General features: G+C 37.7%; 1 protein-coding gene across 1 annotated transcript in view; it reads left to right on the forward strand.

The window, feature by feature from the left end:
- The window catches only part of USH1C (USH1 protein network component harmonin), a 44,698-nt gene extending 34,178 nt beyond the window's left edge, over nt 1-10,520 (forward strand). Inside the window, exons 16-21 of the mRNA XM_082760558.1 lie at nt 4,216-4,257; nt 4,569-4,622; nt 4,769-4,868; nt 6,197-6,306; nt 7,306-7,361; nt 9,137-10,520. Of these exons, the coding sequence (XP_082616684.1) occupies nt 4,216-4,257; nt 4,569-4,622; nt 4,769-4,868; nt 6,197-6,306; nt 7,306-7,361; nt 9,137-9,149 (375 nt within the window). The 3' untranslated portion in view covers nt 9,150-10,520. The remainder of the gene's footprint in view (nt 1-4,215; nt 4,258-4,568; nt 4,623-4,768; nt 4,869-6,196; nt 6,307-7,305; nt 7,362-9,136) is intronic.
- Nucleotides 10,521-15,533: the final 5,013 nt, after the last annotated feature.

Below are 15,533 nucleotides of genomic sequence, written 5' to 3' on the forward strand. Positions count from 1 at the left end.
TTTTGTGGTTGGATACAGCATTTCTGAAAGGAACAATGAATATTTAAACTTTTCTTGCAAGATATGAAATTTGATTATGCAGGACTGCAGTCAAGGAACATGAGACAGATTCTTAAATACTATGCAGTAAAATGTGGTGATCAGAAATTTCAGTTACTGCCAATAGTTATACCATCTGTGCTGAAAAGGAAATCATTTTTTTCTGAGTGGGTGGAGAGGGGCTGAACGGTGTTGTTGGAGATCTTGCCAGACTTGCCCAAACATCCTTCAAGATAAAAATTCCTAGTTCAGTTGTTAAGTACATGCAGACGACACATTTGGTATTAATTCATGAGTATGCATGTTTTTCCAAGTAATGGTTATGGATACATGCCACTGATAGAATCATGAATGAAAATGATGGATAGTCATTTGTTTTAAAGGGAGTTGAGTTTGGAAATGTAAACACCATAGTTCAGTCTGTAAGAAGACATTCTTGTAGCAGAAGACTTAAATAAGTTATTAGATTCAATGCAGTGTTTTGCGAGGAGGACAGAGTGCTCTGTTTTTTTTTCTTTTTGGTTTTGTAGCTTATTTTATTTTTAAAAATCTTTGTAACATGAGGTTCTGTATTTCAAGTGATTGCAAACTATAATACAACCATTTTATACCATTTTATGAATAAACTAAAAAAAAAAAAGACTTGATATGGGATTAAAATTACTAAAGCCCAATACAATAATTAAAAAAAAAAAAAAAAAAAGTAAATTGCAGCAATAATTGATATACTGAACTTCCTTGTAGTCGTCCAAATCAAAAGAAATTGAAGTAAGACCACTCATAAATAAATTAGTCAAATAAATTCAGTAGGATAGTTTTTAGTAGAATGAACCTGTTCCTGTAATTGATATTTAAGTAATTGCTTGTTTCAGAATAAACCCAAATACACATAATCTTTTGGCTCATCAACTTCATAAGAATTTTAGTGTATTATAATTCACCCTTCAGTATAGGAAATCTACTAATAGGAGAAAAAAAATATTCTTGTATTGTGCATATATCATGAGGTTTTGATAGTTTGAAAATCATCACAGTCTAGCATTTTGTCCATATTTTTTTCAATTAATTTTTCAGAATCACGCAGCAGAAGTCAAGGTATAATTCTCTAGAAATTAGGGATAACATTGAGTCATGGAAATTATCTTTAAGAAATCTTGTGGTATGGAAATGTGAATTACTTATGTAGTTCCTCTCTAATTCTTTCCTCTTTGTGTTTGTTATCATTTCACTCTGTGTGTTCTCTCATTTTGAAATGGTGTAGGGAAGAAGTACTAAAAAAGGCAAGTGTGATTTAGTCCTGAAACGAGAAAAGAAAAGCAGCAAGATTATTTACGATTAGGCATTATTTGTTTACAACAAGAACTTAATATTTGGTTTGGCAATTTTCTTTCTTTTGCAGCCACAAGAGATGTTTAAAAGGATGGTGGTTTACAATTCATCATTTAGATCTAACAAAAAACAAGTAAAATAATGTTTTCCGTGTTTTGTGTGGTACTTGTGTTCTCACTGAGTGTAGGTTTTCTTCCTAATCCTGTTGCTGAGTTTCTAAAACAGAGGATATAAAACAGCCCTAGTGCATGAAAACTGCTAGTTTTGGTAAACTTTCAGTGTGTGCATGTGGCGCCTGCTACCCTAGGAAGATGAATAATGAGAAGATAGTGAGTCCTCCACATTGAACCATCTTGAAGCTACTTATGTGGTTAGTGCGATATTTAAGATCGTTGTATATTGGTAACTGATCTGAGACTGGGCAGTTTTTTCAATATTCCTAAGGTTTTTTGTTTGTTAGCTTACAGTTTCAATGTTTTCTGTAATATAATAGTTTTAGCTTAACAAATAAAGCTATTATCATAACAGTAATTGGTAGGAAATCGGAGGAACTGATGGTGGAAAGTACCTATGCACGTAGCCTTTCCTCATGTTGTGTAGGATTTTTCTACCATATTGCTACTTCTATAGCTTTCCTCTATGCAAGTTTAAACGGACGTTGTGGTGTGCTTTCGTCTCTCCCTCTTTGGTTGACTGGTCTGTGGTTTAAGAGATTGTCCCTTGAAGTGAACAATGTGCCTAATTTCTCTGTTGCTGTTAAATGTGCCAGCTCCTTTGTGAAAGCAAGCTAAACTAGATGTGTTGTCATGTTACATGAAAATGTTGGGGTACAGTTGTGAGCTCACAGTGGTAAAACATGAAGATTAATAATGATTTTTTTCTTCTCTTGCTGTTTAGTTTGAGTTTTTCTTGATATTTAACATTGGTCAAATAATAAAATCATTTTGTAGACATCTTTTCTAGACAAGTGAAATCATTATACATAAGAAGGAAAATATAGGATGATTTTTGACAACTTCAAGGTTAACCATAATGTATCCTACTGAAAATCATGAATTAGGCCTGTTTTGTAGGTGTTGGCAAAATGTCAAATATTTAAAACTTCCATTAGTCCACAGAAAAACGAACAGATATATGCTGTCTTACTTCAATAGGATCCTTCAAGTGTGCAGGGCTCCATCTGAGAAGGTGGATTTCTATGAACAGATCCACTGTTGAGGATTCAAGTACTTCAGCCTGCATAAGCTGGAGGCTTGTGTCAGAAGGGAAAAAACTGGATTTGACTCAGATAGCAAATCAAACTTGGTGACTGTTCAATTGAAACTGAATATTAGCATGTTTTAATTCTTCATTTCTATTTATTTTGGTAAGGTCACGTTTGTTATTGACTGATGCTAGAAACTACAGTAAGCTGTGCCATTGGCTTAGGTGTTTTGTTTTCTTTTTGTTTTGTTTCCCACCCCAAATATTAGCTCCAGCTTCCCTCTAGAAGTCTGGACAGATAGTTGTTTCACTGTAGTCAAATGTTTAATGTTCCATATTCTACTAATGTGCAGTCCTTTGAATATTACTGTAAATCAAGAATGTTCTGTACTATTTCCCTGAGATATGCTGAGCAGTGGAAGGTTGGATTAGCCCCTTGCTTTCCACTCCGTGTTGCTTGGTTCATTAGCTGCTGCTTGGTGCACGCTCTCTCCTCTGTGAATTTCTGATGCTCCTTTCTGGGAAGAATTGCTGCCATTCAGAGGATGTGTTCATTTTATTATGGCTGTATTTGTACACTTACTGGATTCAGATCAAATCATTTCTTTGCAGGTTTTTTTTTTTTTTTTTTTTTTGGGTGGGGTTTTTGTTTTTTTTCCTGTTTGAAAATTGGTTTTCCCAGGAAAATTTTCTTCAAGGGCAACATCTGTTTTTCATGAGGGTGACCTGGGACAAAGAGTTCAATGACTTGCTTTTTAGATTACATAATGAATTAGGGACTTGGCTGAGATTACAGTTCTTTTCTCTAAGTTGTTTGCTCTGAGACCATTTATGTCTACTTTAGCCATCATTCCAGAGATCAATACAAATTCATGTATTCAAACTATTAGTTGTTCAGGGTATTCTTTACTGTAAAATGTTTCTCTTGCAGTTATAGTGACAGTGCTCATAAGACTGATATACTTCCTAAATGCATGAATGATTGTTTTTTCCCCCAAGATGGAATTCTACCTTTACTGAAGGTAGATGAGATTCCCATTTATTTAGTACCTCGAAGTTAGCAGTTAACAAATGCAATACAAGCAAACCTTATTTAAATGCTAAATAAGATGTGGATTCTCAGTTCCCAACTGAACCACATGAAAATGAAATCATTTTTTGTCCTTTGCTTGTGGTATGGCGTCAACTTCCTGAAATTCCACAGACAGAAGGCGAGAAGGGTTTCTAAAGAGTCTGGTCCTACAAACTAGACACCATGGAGCAGTGTTGGTGGTAGTCCCAAGACAACACATGGTGGTAGTCCCAAGAAAGGTTGCTCAGAAGAGCATGGCAGAACATACCTGCCTGTGGTAGATTTGGCCCTTTCTGTCAGGTGTGGAGAGGAACTGCTGAACTGGTAGTGTAGTAAACTGTTCCTCAAAATTACTCCGTAGTATGGCCAGGTCAAACTGCTGATAAGGTCTTAAAATGTCTTCTGACTGTCAGGATGGACTCTCTGCTACCTTTCTGTGTTTTTCTCCCTTTATAGTCTTCTTTCCTAGCTTACAGAATTATGTTTTCTCACTAATAACTAAAATTAAGCTTTTATGTTAAGCATGTGCATGAGCCTAATGTTTCTACAAATGAGTATTGTTTTATTCTCAGGGCTTCCAGAAATATGTGGAAGACTTTGATCCATATTCAATGGTAAGGAAAGAATTATGATATGTCTCAGTTTAATATAAAATACACTAGGAAAAATAAACACGTTCTTGATTTTGAGGGCTGGGAGGGGGTAACATTCTTGCTTCTTGTTTTGCTGGGACCTGACCATTTGTTTCTTCCAGTCCTGTTGAAAGGGAGCTTCCTTACATGAAAGGATGAACTGGTGTTCAGCTCTTCCTCTAACATTATTTTGGAAGAGGGAAAGGTCCCTTTTCACCTGCAATCTACATAGATGAGGTTAATTGTTTTATGTTTCCAAAATGGAAATGAATAACCATGATATCTTTTCGTAGTTTACCCCGGAGCAGATTATGGGAAAAGATGTACGGCTATTACGCATTAAAAAGGTAAGTACTCTATTATCTATTTATATTTAAAGGGTTGATGTAATCCTCTCACGTATGGATACATCCACTGGGAAGAATTAAAGATTAAGTTCCTGTTGATGGCAAGAATTACCAACCTTTTCTGAAATGAAACTCTTTTTTAATAGGAAGGATCATTAGACCTTGCAGTTGAGGGAGGAATTGATTCTCCGATTGGAAAGACAGTAGTCTCTGCAATCTATGAGGGTGGTGCTGCAGACAAGCATGGTGAGTAACGATGGGGAACTTGAATGCTGCTGCAAAATGGCATCTTCCACTGGCCGAGTTCTTGGCTGATTTTGCAGTTGCTGCTGGTACTGAGAAGCACAGATAGACTGCCCGAGGCAGCCAAGTTCTGTCTCAGCTCTAAGTGCAGCTCAAAGAGAGGCTCATGGTTTGAAGACTGCTGCTTACATTTATAAAATTTACGTAATTATTAATAATGTTTAAGAAGAAATAGTCAACTCTGCTGTATTTTCATCATAGCCAAAGTTTCGGTAATATGACCCAAAAATGTAGAGCTGTTCTCTTAATAAGGACTCCTCCTTTTTCAGTCAGATATCAAAAAATGCTGATTTTGTTAATTCAGGAAACCTAAATCTGGCCTCCATTATTTCTCACTTCTAAAACAATTACATTTGGAGGACTTCCATGTGCAAAGCAATTACTAGAACATAAGCTAGTGCTTAGCTTTGTTCTTAATGCTACTTTCAATAGCAATTTGTTTTGTAAAGCATCTGGCTTTACTCACAGAATCTAACTGAAGGCCAAAGCATTCTGGTTTACAGCTTAATCTAGAAGCCATGAGAATATGCCAGCACATCCAGGCTTTGCTCCTGGGAGCCAGTCTCCCATCCTTACCTTGAGAACCCTGGTGATGACCAGGTAGATGGACGGGACAGTATCTCCTTAGGTCTTCTTTGACCTTGTCCCAATCACAGCTAAGCTGAAGTCATTCTAGCTTTGGAAATATCTTAGCCACAATTTCTTATTCCAAGTGCTTGGTTTCTCTTTGACTTGTGACTGTTGTGGGCTGTCCCCTTATCATATGTGTTGTCCCCTTCCCAAATCCAGTTCCAGTTACCTGATTGTCCTTCATTCCAGATTAGCAAATCAAAACCAGTTCTGAAAACTAAACATGCTTTTGAAGAGGAATGACAGTCCCGCAAACTCTTGACAAATGCCACTTAGACATTCAGGTATTTAAGTAATGCTGCCATTTTCATAGTGGTAACAGACTACAATTAACCACAGTTCATGAGGAATATAGGTGGATTACACAGACTGGCAAACTGCTACTACAGAAAATCTCATTGAACTAGATTCTTACAGCTCATAATCAATAAGAGAAGATTAGAGTGACTCGTCCATGCCTACCTAAAAATTCCTTTTGCCTTTGCCTGTAGCAAACCTTCTTGTCTATGTCAAATTTCAGTGTAAGCCTTCGCATTAGTTAAGACACTATGTTTTTCATTATACTCGGTACTGCATCAGAGAAATCTGTCACAGAACTTATTTTGCTTACATGTATGTATACTGTTTTGGTCTGCCACCAGGAGGCATAGTGAAAGGAGATGAAATACTGGCTGTAAATGGCAAGATATTAATTGACAGCAGGCTGGCAGAAGCACAAGCAACTCTAGCAAAAGCTTGGAACATGGGCGGGGTAAGTACACGGGAAGACTTTTTCATTCTACCTATAACTTTCATCATGTACCCTTGTCTTTCGTGACATTGTCACATGAATAGGAACAAGGTTGGAAACGTCAAAAGTACGGGTGTGCCATGCCACCCAAGTGAATTGAAATCTGCAGAGGATGATGGTATACAGCAACTCTGAAAATCATGGCTGTAATTGACTCTGCAAGTTTATGGCATTTAGCCACATGTCAAGATTTGTATTTAAACACATTGCAGTCTGAGTGTGGATAGTACATTTATCTGTAGAATCTCGAATACTGAAGCTGACTTAGAAGCTGATAGGAACTTTGATAATAGCTTATCTAATCTTTGATTTCTTAGTGTACAAATGATGCTGCACTTCAGCTAGAGTGAGTGTCTTCTCAGCAAGAACTGTATTAATTACTATGATGATCAAATGCAGTATGCTACTTAGAATGGCTGTTTTTTCAAAGCTTATTGCAAGATCAGTAGATTTTTCTTTAATTTCAGGATAGAAATCAAACAGCTCGGTCTTGAAACTGTATTCCTATATAGAGACGTGTTCCTGTAGCGAGGTGGGGGTTGGTCTGTTCTCCCACATGCCTGGTGACAGGACGAGGGGGAATGGGCTTAAGTTGAGCCAGGGGAGTTTTAGGTTAGATGTTAGGAAGAACTTCTTTACTGAAAGGGTTGTGAGGCATTGGAACAGGCTGCCCAGGGAAGTGGTGGAGTCACCATCCCTGGAAGTCTTTAAAAGACGTTTAGATGTAGAGCTTAGGGATATGGTTTAGTGGGGACTGTTAGCGTTAGGTCAGAGGTTGGACTCGATGATCTTGAGGTCTCTTCCAACCTAGAAATTCTGTGATTCTGTGATTCTGTGATTTTGGTTTTCCAGGAACAGATTGCTTTTCTGGTTATCTATCTGATATTCCATAGTGGTCCGTTAACCACCTCTAAAAGGAGCATTTAGCAGCACACATGTGCTTGTGCTTTTTTGTTGCAGGATTGGATTGACTTAGTCATTGCAGTGTCACCTCCGAAGGAATATGACGATGAAATGTAAGTGCATAAGCTTTCTTTGTCTGGTGATCAAAAGGCTAGGAATAGCAGTTCATACAGTTTGCTTTTTATTGGACAGATAATGCCTTAAGTATTTATTTCCTATGGACTACATGACCTTCTTCATCACATGATTGCTAATTAGTTAATCATAAGTAGCTATCATGCATTACAGCAGTGGTTCCCAGAGTTCTTAAAATGGTGAATCTCAAAATATTATTATTATTATTATTATTATTATTATTATTATTATAGAAATTGGTTATCCTGAGTCTGGATAGTTTACTATGATCCCATGAATCATAATAGGAAGACAAAAATGCCCATAAGCATTCTTCATCAAACCCAAACATTTAATTCTGTGATGGGATTTTTTTTTTTATTTTTGTTGTTGTTGTTTGATTGTTGGGTTTTTGTTCATCTCCTTTTTTTTTTTTTGGTGGGGTGGGCATTTTAAATTAGATTGCAGTTAATATCCTTGACTGAATCAACCTAAGTGTAAAATTTTCAAAAGGGCTAAGTGACTTGTCTGTCTTGGCAATTGGCGACATTCACAGAGTCTTTATTTTTAAAGATAATCTGCATAGGTATGAAACAAGACACCATGATGTAGTCTGATGTAGGTATCAAGTTGATACCCCTTGCCTTACTTTGAATAAAGCTTCAAAAGCAAGACCGATGTTTTCTAGTTTGATTGAAAGAAAAGATTTCCAGATATCCTTACTATGAAGTAAAATGGTAGAGGAAAAGTTTTCTAGTTACTGTTAACCCTGAATCTTGTTCTGTGTAGAATACCCATTATGAATTGCTGTAACCCAGTACACAGTTTTACTGGCTAATACTGACTGAAGACTGCTGTAAAATTGTTTAAGCTAACGAGTCAGAAAATAACTGTTATTATTATTTTTTGTTATTATATCTTGTATATTTAGCCCTACTAATCCCTCCTCAACAGTCAGTCCGAACACACACAAAAAGGTTTTTGAAGGCAGTGCACCCGTGTACAGACAAGGGTATCTCCTGCAGCTGTAGGCACTGCAGTGTCCCCTCATGGTGAATAGCCAGCCCTGGGTTAACATGATTGTCCATTTTGAGGCTGTATTGTTTTTCCAGCATGTGCCTGCCTATCAATTGCATGCCACACTCTGCTTTTGTTCCTGGCATGCTGGAGTGTTCTTTGGGCTTTTGCCATGCCTGTCCTATTAAAAAATAAAATAAAATAAAATAATGTAAAATCCCTTGGAGGTCCTCTACAGGATTGGTTTATCATCTGCAAGACTATAAAATGAATAGGCCCTGCCTAAGCAATTAGGATTAATCTAGTACTTTTTTCTTATCTGTGGACCACTGCTGTGGCTTTGTGAATTCGTAAATAAATAATTACTTCATCGTTAAGGCTTGTCCAAAGAACAAGTTTCCTTTTGTATCGTACAACAGTGTGCTTCTGAACAAGTGTTCACAACTCTGGTTTTCACTGAAGCTTACCTACGCTGATTTGTCACTAAATTTGGGGTTTGTCCTAAAATTATCCTTGCTTTACAAACTCAGTTTACGATGTATGTTTTCTCTGTGCTTTAATAGCTGTAAGTAGAGTCATAGATCTCTAGAAAACCAGGGTAAGATATCTTATTTGCATGTGGTATTTGCGGTCTTCTCAATTGTTACTAACAGTACAAATCAAGATTGTCCAACTGAGATCTAGTTAAATAAAATTGTGCTTGACAGAAAGACAAAAGCTGCACTACAGCTAACAGCATCTGTTTTGCTTTCTTTAGGACATTTTTTTAAAGTACAGAAGGTTATGCTTAAGAAATGAAGTCTTCCCCCTGCAGACACCTGCTGCTCTGAAAATTAATAGGATATCAACAGCCACATAAAATGCATTTTTATTTGAAAGAAATGTGAACAGTCAGATCTGGAAATTGAACTTCATGTTCTTCAGGTAATTTGAGTAATTTCAAATCATTCTGTGGACATACACAAAGAAATTGTTGTGAGCCTACTGAGAAGGACAGCCAGTCAGCATAGCTGTATCTGTGAGAACTCCAAATCTATTCTTCTCTATTTTGGGAAGACAAATTTTGAAAATTATCTTCCAGTTTTCCCAGAAATATACACCAAAATGACAAATGAAGATGGAACACAGATGTCTGTTCCCACATGCAACATTTGTGATTACACGTTCACAGGCCAGTTTGGGTGTGAGAAAGCTTATATTTTTACTCTGTACATAGTGATTTTCCATGGGGAAGTGGGGACGTATATGAGTAATTTCTGTTCTCACTGATATCCTTGTAGCTCTCTTAATGTCTGTTTCTGTTGCCCAATTGTGAGTTGTTTTGATTATGAAAATCCTGACTGTAGAAGGGCTTCTACACCAATTATACCAGGAGTGCGAGCATTATATGGAGTAATTTTGGCGATGCTTCTGTGGTATAAAGCATTTTCTCTACCAGTGAAGTAAATAGCTAGCAAGTAGTCCAGATAACATCACGATGTGTTGTCAGTTATGGTACCAAGTATCGTGTTGGTGGTAAAAATTAATCCCTCATATAGTCAAGGGTGGAAAATTTCGGTCTGATTCAGTCTGTACTTAAGTACTTTGTTCTCAGTGAGTCTACACACAAATAAATTTGCAGTCAGTAAAAGTAATATTTCACTGTTGGTTACTGTTTTCTATTTAAGTAACTTCCTCCAGACCATAACATCTACATTAACCTGACTTTAAATAAGTCTGATTACAGTTGTAGATGTAGTCATTTCTTTATATTGTCAAGGTGTCTCCCTGGAAATGTAACAGTCCTCCTTCCTTCCTCGGATCTGCCAGTTTGTATACCATTTTTCACAGTGTGTTTAGATTTTTCTTATCTGGACTACTGACAGCTAAAGTTTAAAGTTCTTTAGCATATCAAATTCCCGCTGAAGTCTTGCCATTTCACCATTTGGAAGCCCTCCTTTCTGTAACACGGGAGAATAACAATTACATTCCTGAGAAGTCTGTATTTGTATGGAGATAAACAGTTCTGTTGACTTCCTTTGTTTTATTCACAGTATTGTTCCAGTATGCCAATGATGTTGTCTGGCAGGGTACACATGTTCAAGCTTTCAACATTCTAACACTGTAACTCTCACAACTAATCTAGAAATAAAATCATATATGCCAAATGGAAGAAGCCGTTTCCTCTTTGTTTTCAGGTTTGTACGCTGTAATAACAGTTAATGAGCTGAAGTATATAGATTTCAGTCGATCTGTTCATAACAGACCCATTTACTGGGTTTTTATGGGCAAATCTGGTCACTTTGTGGTTGTAATGCTGCTGAGTACAGCTGCTCCATTGCATTTCCCCTGTTAGATCTTTGGGTGCATCCAACCAGAGCTGTAGACATCCTAACCAAAAGCCTAATCCAAATGCATCAAGATAAGTACTAGAGGAGAAATTGAAGCAGGATGTACTCCTCCTCCTGCTCTGGCTCCCACTTGCCTACATTCTGCAACCATCTGCACTGCATGACAATTCAGAAGAGTGATGCTATCAAATGTTCTCTTAAGGGATGCTCCGATGCTGTGTACCAGCAAACAGAGCCAACAACAGAGCCAGCAAACAGACCAACAACGAACTGCAGCCTGCAACCAGTGTTGGATGGTGCTAATCACTGTCCTGGCACATAAGAACCAACATGGGAAACTTAGACGGTAGAGATGAGAAATACTTTTACTGGCAGGTTTTTTTTTCCAGAGAGAAAAGGAGCACAGAAGACGGAGCTGAGAAATCTGTGGGAGTACCAACAGTTGAGTTGTAGCCTTGCTTCTTAGTTTTATTTGCTTGGATACAGCTTAAAATGCACGAGAGGCAGCTGAGAAAATTACTTCATATATATGTAAGAAACTGTTACGTTGCATGTTTACTCTATGTCGAAATGGCTATGGAAGGAGGTGGTGTTGGAGGCTGACACTTGTGAAATCTCAAAATGATCTTATGCCATTAGTCAGGTAGTTACTTGCTTTATTTCTGCCTGGTAGTGCCCTGGGACTAAATCACATCTTTCATTTGTCAGCTAGCTCAAAGAGTTGGACAACACCACACAGATTTCAGGCAACATTCCTTTTGGTTCCTTTGGCTTTTACGAGCAGAGTGTCCCAGACATAAAACATTAAAACAGCTGCCCATTTGAGCTGCCACTGCATTGTTTTCTGGTGGCTGTAAATGTTGCTGCATGTGCCCATGCCTCGCTCCTGTTCAATCAAACCAGCTATGAAAAGATAATTGTAGGGTAAATGGGACTTTCTCTTTTATTCAGCTGATGTTTGGTTTCCTTTGGGAGTATGGAAACTCTGATCTGATGCATAAAGCAGGAAGAAGTCCAAGTGCTTCACTGACAGTATCATGTGTGCTTCTAACTGCTTTTAACATAAGATGCTGGTGGTTTTTTTTTATTAAATTATTATTTATTTTCTGTGATCTCAGAGGGAATATGTTTAGTTTCTCAGAGCTGTTTGTTTGGTTAAGATGGCTAAGACCCACTGTCTCTCCCTCTATGGGATAATAACCCAGAGGAAGAGTTTCTCAGAACAGTTAACAATCATTCTTATTCTCTCAGGAATTTCTTGGCTGTGTTAGTCACGGACTTGTCTTCAGCATACCCTGACAGTTGCTGAACTGGAGCAGGAATTACACTAGAGACTTGTGACTTCACATCTGCTCTGTGAGCCTGTGCGTGCCTGTAGGCAGGCAAAAAAAAAAAAAAAAAAAAATCAGGCTTTATGGATCAGAACCATGGCACTCATTACAGAATAGGAAATACCATTGTTTAGTATTCACGGACACTAGCATTGGGAAATCTTTGATCTATTTATTACTGGCATTCCATCAATGTAAGAACTTAAAATTTAGCCATTATTTATAATATAACCATGGCATCTAAGCAGAAGTACATTTCAAAGAGGTTACGGTTTTCCTAAAGGCTGTGTGCAATGATATATTTGTATATATGCAGGGTGTGTATATGTACGTGCACACACCAGCAGGATATTTTAATCAGTCTGAGTAGTACACATGTAAATAATCTCAGCACTTCGCAAGTATGAGATTTCACCTCTGAATACAAATAAGCTGATAAAAACCCTCTTACAGTAAAAACAGGATGGAGAACGATAGTTTCATGTCAAAGTAGGTATACCTGGTTGAAAAGGGCTTTGTGCACAACAGCTGATACATGCTCTTTGTATGCTTTAGCTCTGTGTTGCCTTGGAATTGATAAAGCAGTCAGGGTAGTTGCTGTGAAACTCTTGGACACCTTCCACCCCCTGATTACTGTATTGATGTGAATGAGAGTTCGATTGTGATACTGAAATTGCCCTCCACTCCTTTTCTGCCCATTTTCTTTCACTATTGTTCTCGTTCTCGGGGGATTTTTTATTTTTTTATTTTTTTCTGCAGACCTCTGCTGTGGAATACTTCTGTTACTACAACTCTGATCCCTGCATTATTAGAGGATACAGCTCTTTGGTGGAACCCAGGGGCCCCACGTGTATTTAAAATAAGGCAACTGGGGTTATTTTTGATCTTTCCTGAAAACACGTAAGATGAAGGAGAGACAGACGAATGTAAAGCAATTGATAATGTTTCTGTTCTCTAGAAAGGAAAAGTCTGAAATTGGAAGCATGTTTAGATTTCAGAAGATCATAGTTTAAAAAAAAAAAAAAAAAAAAGTTGAAAATAATAATGTTCTCTGGGCTGTTATACTGGATGATAATGATGTCTGAGGAAGGCACTTGGTGTAACAACCACTGGAATTAAGTTTAAAGGAATTAATTTCTATCAAGTACTTTGCAGCCTGGCCATTCTTGGATATTTAAGTGCAAGCAGCTAGTGTTCAAGTCGGAGTATCTACATGGAAAAAACATTGTCTGAACTTCAGATAGCTGCTTCACCAAGTATCACTGCATGATTAGCACTGCATATCCCTTACCCATTTGAAAGGTAATTGTGTTTGATAGATAATTCCCATGTATAAGGTAACCATAGCCTCAAACAAGCATGGCTTGGATCCAGCAAAGCACTTAAGTACATGTTTAAACTTAAGCATGAGCCAATCCCATTGACATAGGTTGAGTTCAATACTGCTACTCACAGGCTTAAGTACTTTGCTGGATTGGGGCCTGAAGTCAAACTCCAAAGGATGCCTTATCCCTGGAGATGCTTATTATGGAAAGTTTTTATTGTTAATGCTGAGGTTTTAGTATTCATATTGAATTTCAATCCCTTTTCATTTTCTCAAAAAATCTTTAAAAGCTGTTCCTTCTCCCAGCTGCCTGTTTTTCTGGCTTGACCTCCTGTTATCTTTTCTCCCATTTTCTCTTCCAGGCATCAGTAGAACTCATTACTTTTAAACAGCTACAGCAGTTTTGTTTATATGGTGCTTAAAAGAAAGTTTGGGAGAAAGAAACCAAGACCATCCCAGCATACACCTAGTACAGACAGAAATCAGGCAGTTTCTCTGAGGTCAAGGGCTTTTCTAAACAATAGGGAAGTGAGAAGAAAGATGCTAAGAGTTATTCTTCATGTAGACCTTCCCACTAACCCTCTTGAAAGCTTCAAGTCACTTTTATCTGACTTTGTTCTCTTTGCTCTCTCTTTCTCCTAAGCTGTTGTGGATGCTGTAGCACAAGGGGTACCGAGATTAGATGTTGATGCTGGCAAACAGCTCGAGGCTTTTGAGTGTTACTGCCACTCAGCAGAGAGAGCGTAAATAAGAACAGAGGGAGAATGTGCCCGCTGTTACTAAGGCACCAAAATTAAGCTTTGATCAAAGTCTTGTGGTAACTATTTGCTTGATAGGATGAAATAGCTTTTGAAAGTTATCCTTTGAAACTAAGTTTTTCAAGTAACGGTGTTTGTTTTTTGTTTTTTTTTGGTGTGTTTTTTTTTTTTGTAACCCTTATTTCCCAGCATAAAAATTAAAATTTTCAGAGGAGGGAGAACCAAGAACACTGCCTGATCGGTAGCAATTCCAGCAGCCAGGGGGAACAGAGAAAGAGAGAGGAGGAGAGCTGTGTTTTCCATTTTCATTATTCAGAAAGAATTGTGGTTAAGCAGATCCCTAAATGTGAAGTTATCAGCCAGGTAAGACGGAAAGAATTGCGTACTGTTCCTTAGTAAAAGTCAGACAGCTGGGTCTTAGAGCACAGGAGTGGCACACAGAGCAGGAATGAAGAACTGAAAAGCTCTTCAAGCTGGATGGGATGATTCCAGTTCAGAGCAGTCACTTATAACAGACAGCAACCCCTTCGTATAGGCATGGTGGTTGGTTAAGAGAATAGAAGAAACTGAGATGATTCAGGTGTGACCATTGTGCTCCTGACTCCGGGTTTCTTTTTCTTCACACGGGGGAAGGCAGCTTCCCCATAACATAGCTCATGCGTCTGGGTTTTTTCCATTTTCCAAGAAATAAACATTCTTATAAATAAGTCAGTGCATGTGGCATGCTGTGGTCTGACACTAGCTGTGAATGACAAAGACAAAAATAAAGTCGAGACTGAGAGAATATCCTCAGAAACAAGTCTATCCAGCGTAAATCTCAACAGTGATTTCAGGATTAACAGGTGGGTACAGTGTGATCTTGTAAGGTTGTTTTTCCTCTTCAAATAGATAATGTGATTGCAACAAATTTGGTTTAATACTCATAAAAGAGATTAAAATGGAGTGTGTGAGTATATTCTGTGGTTGGATAGTTCACAGGCCAAAGCCATTTGAATGTATTAAGTTGCCTGGCTTACTCGTAATGATTTCATCCTACATTGCACTGTTGCAGTCAAGCTGTATTTTATTTTTTTAAGCTATGTGAACATTCACATTTCATACCTCTAGCCAGATAAAAACAGATGCAGAGAAATGGTTTCTGTTGTGTTAGTGCAATGATTTAAGAATGTCATACCTTCTCAGTTGTATAATTAGCAAGTGGTGCCTTTTCTAATGGTGTATCTAAACCCATTTTTAAATGAACAGGCATGTTTGAGACAGCGTAGTAACTAAACTGAGAAAAGCACCCACCTCTATAAATGACACAAAGGAACAAAACACTGCCCCTTCCTTTCTCTAGGACAATGCAAGTGATGTATATGAGGCATGTCACCATTTTGCTAGAAAGCAAATAATGCTCAAACATTCTATT

Source organism: Aythya marila, assembly GCF_965140915.1.
Source record: "Aythya marila genome assembly, chromosome: 5".
Classification (NCBI taxonomy): Eukaryota; Metazoa; Chordata; class Aves; order Anseriformes; family Anatidae; genus Aythya; species Aythya marila.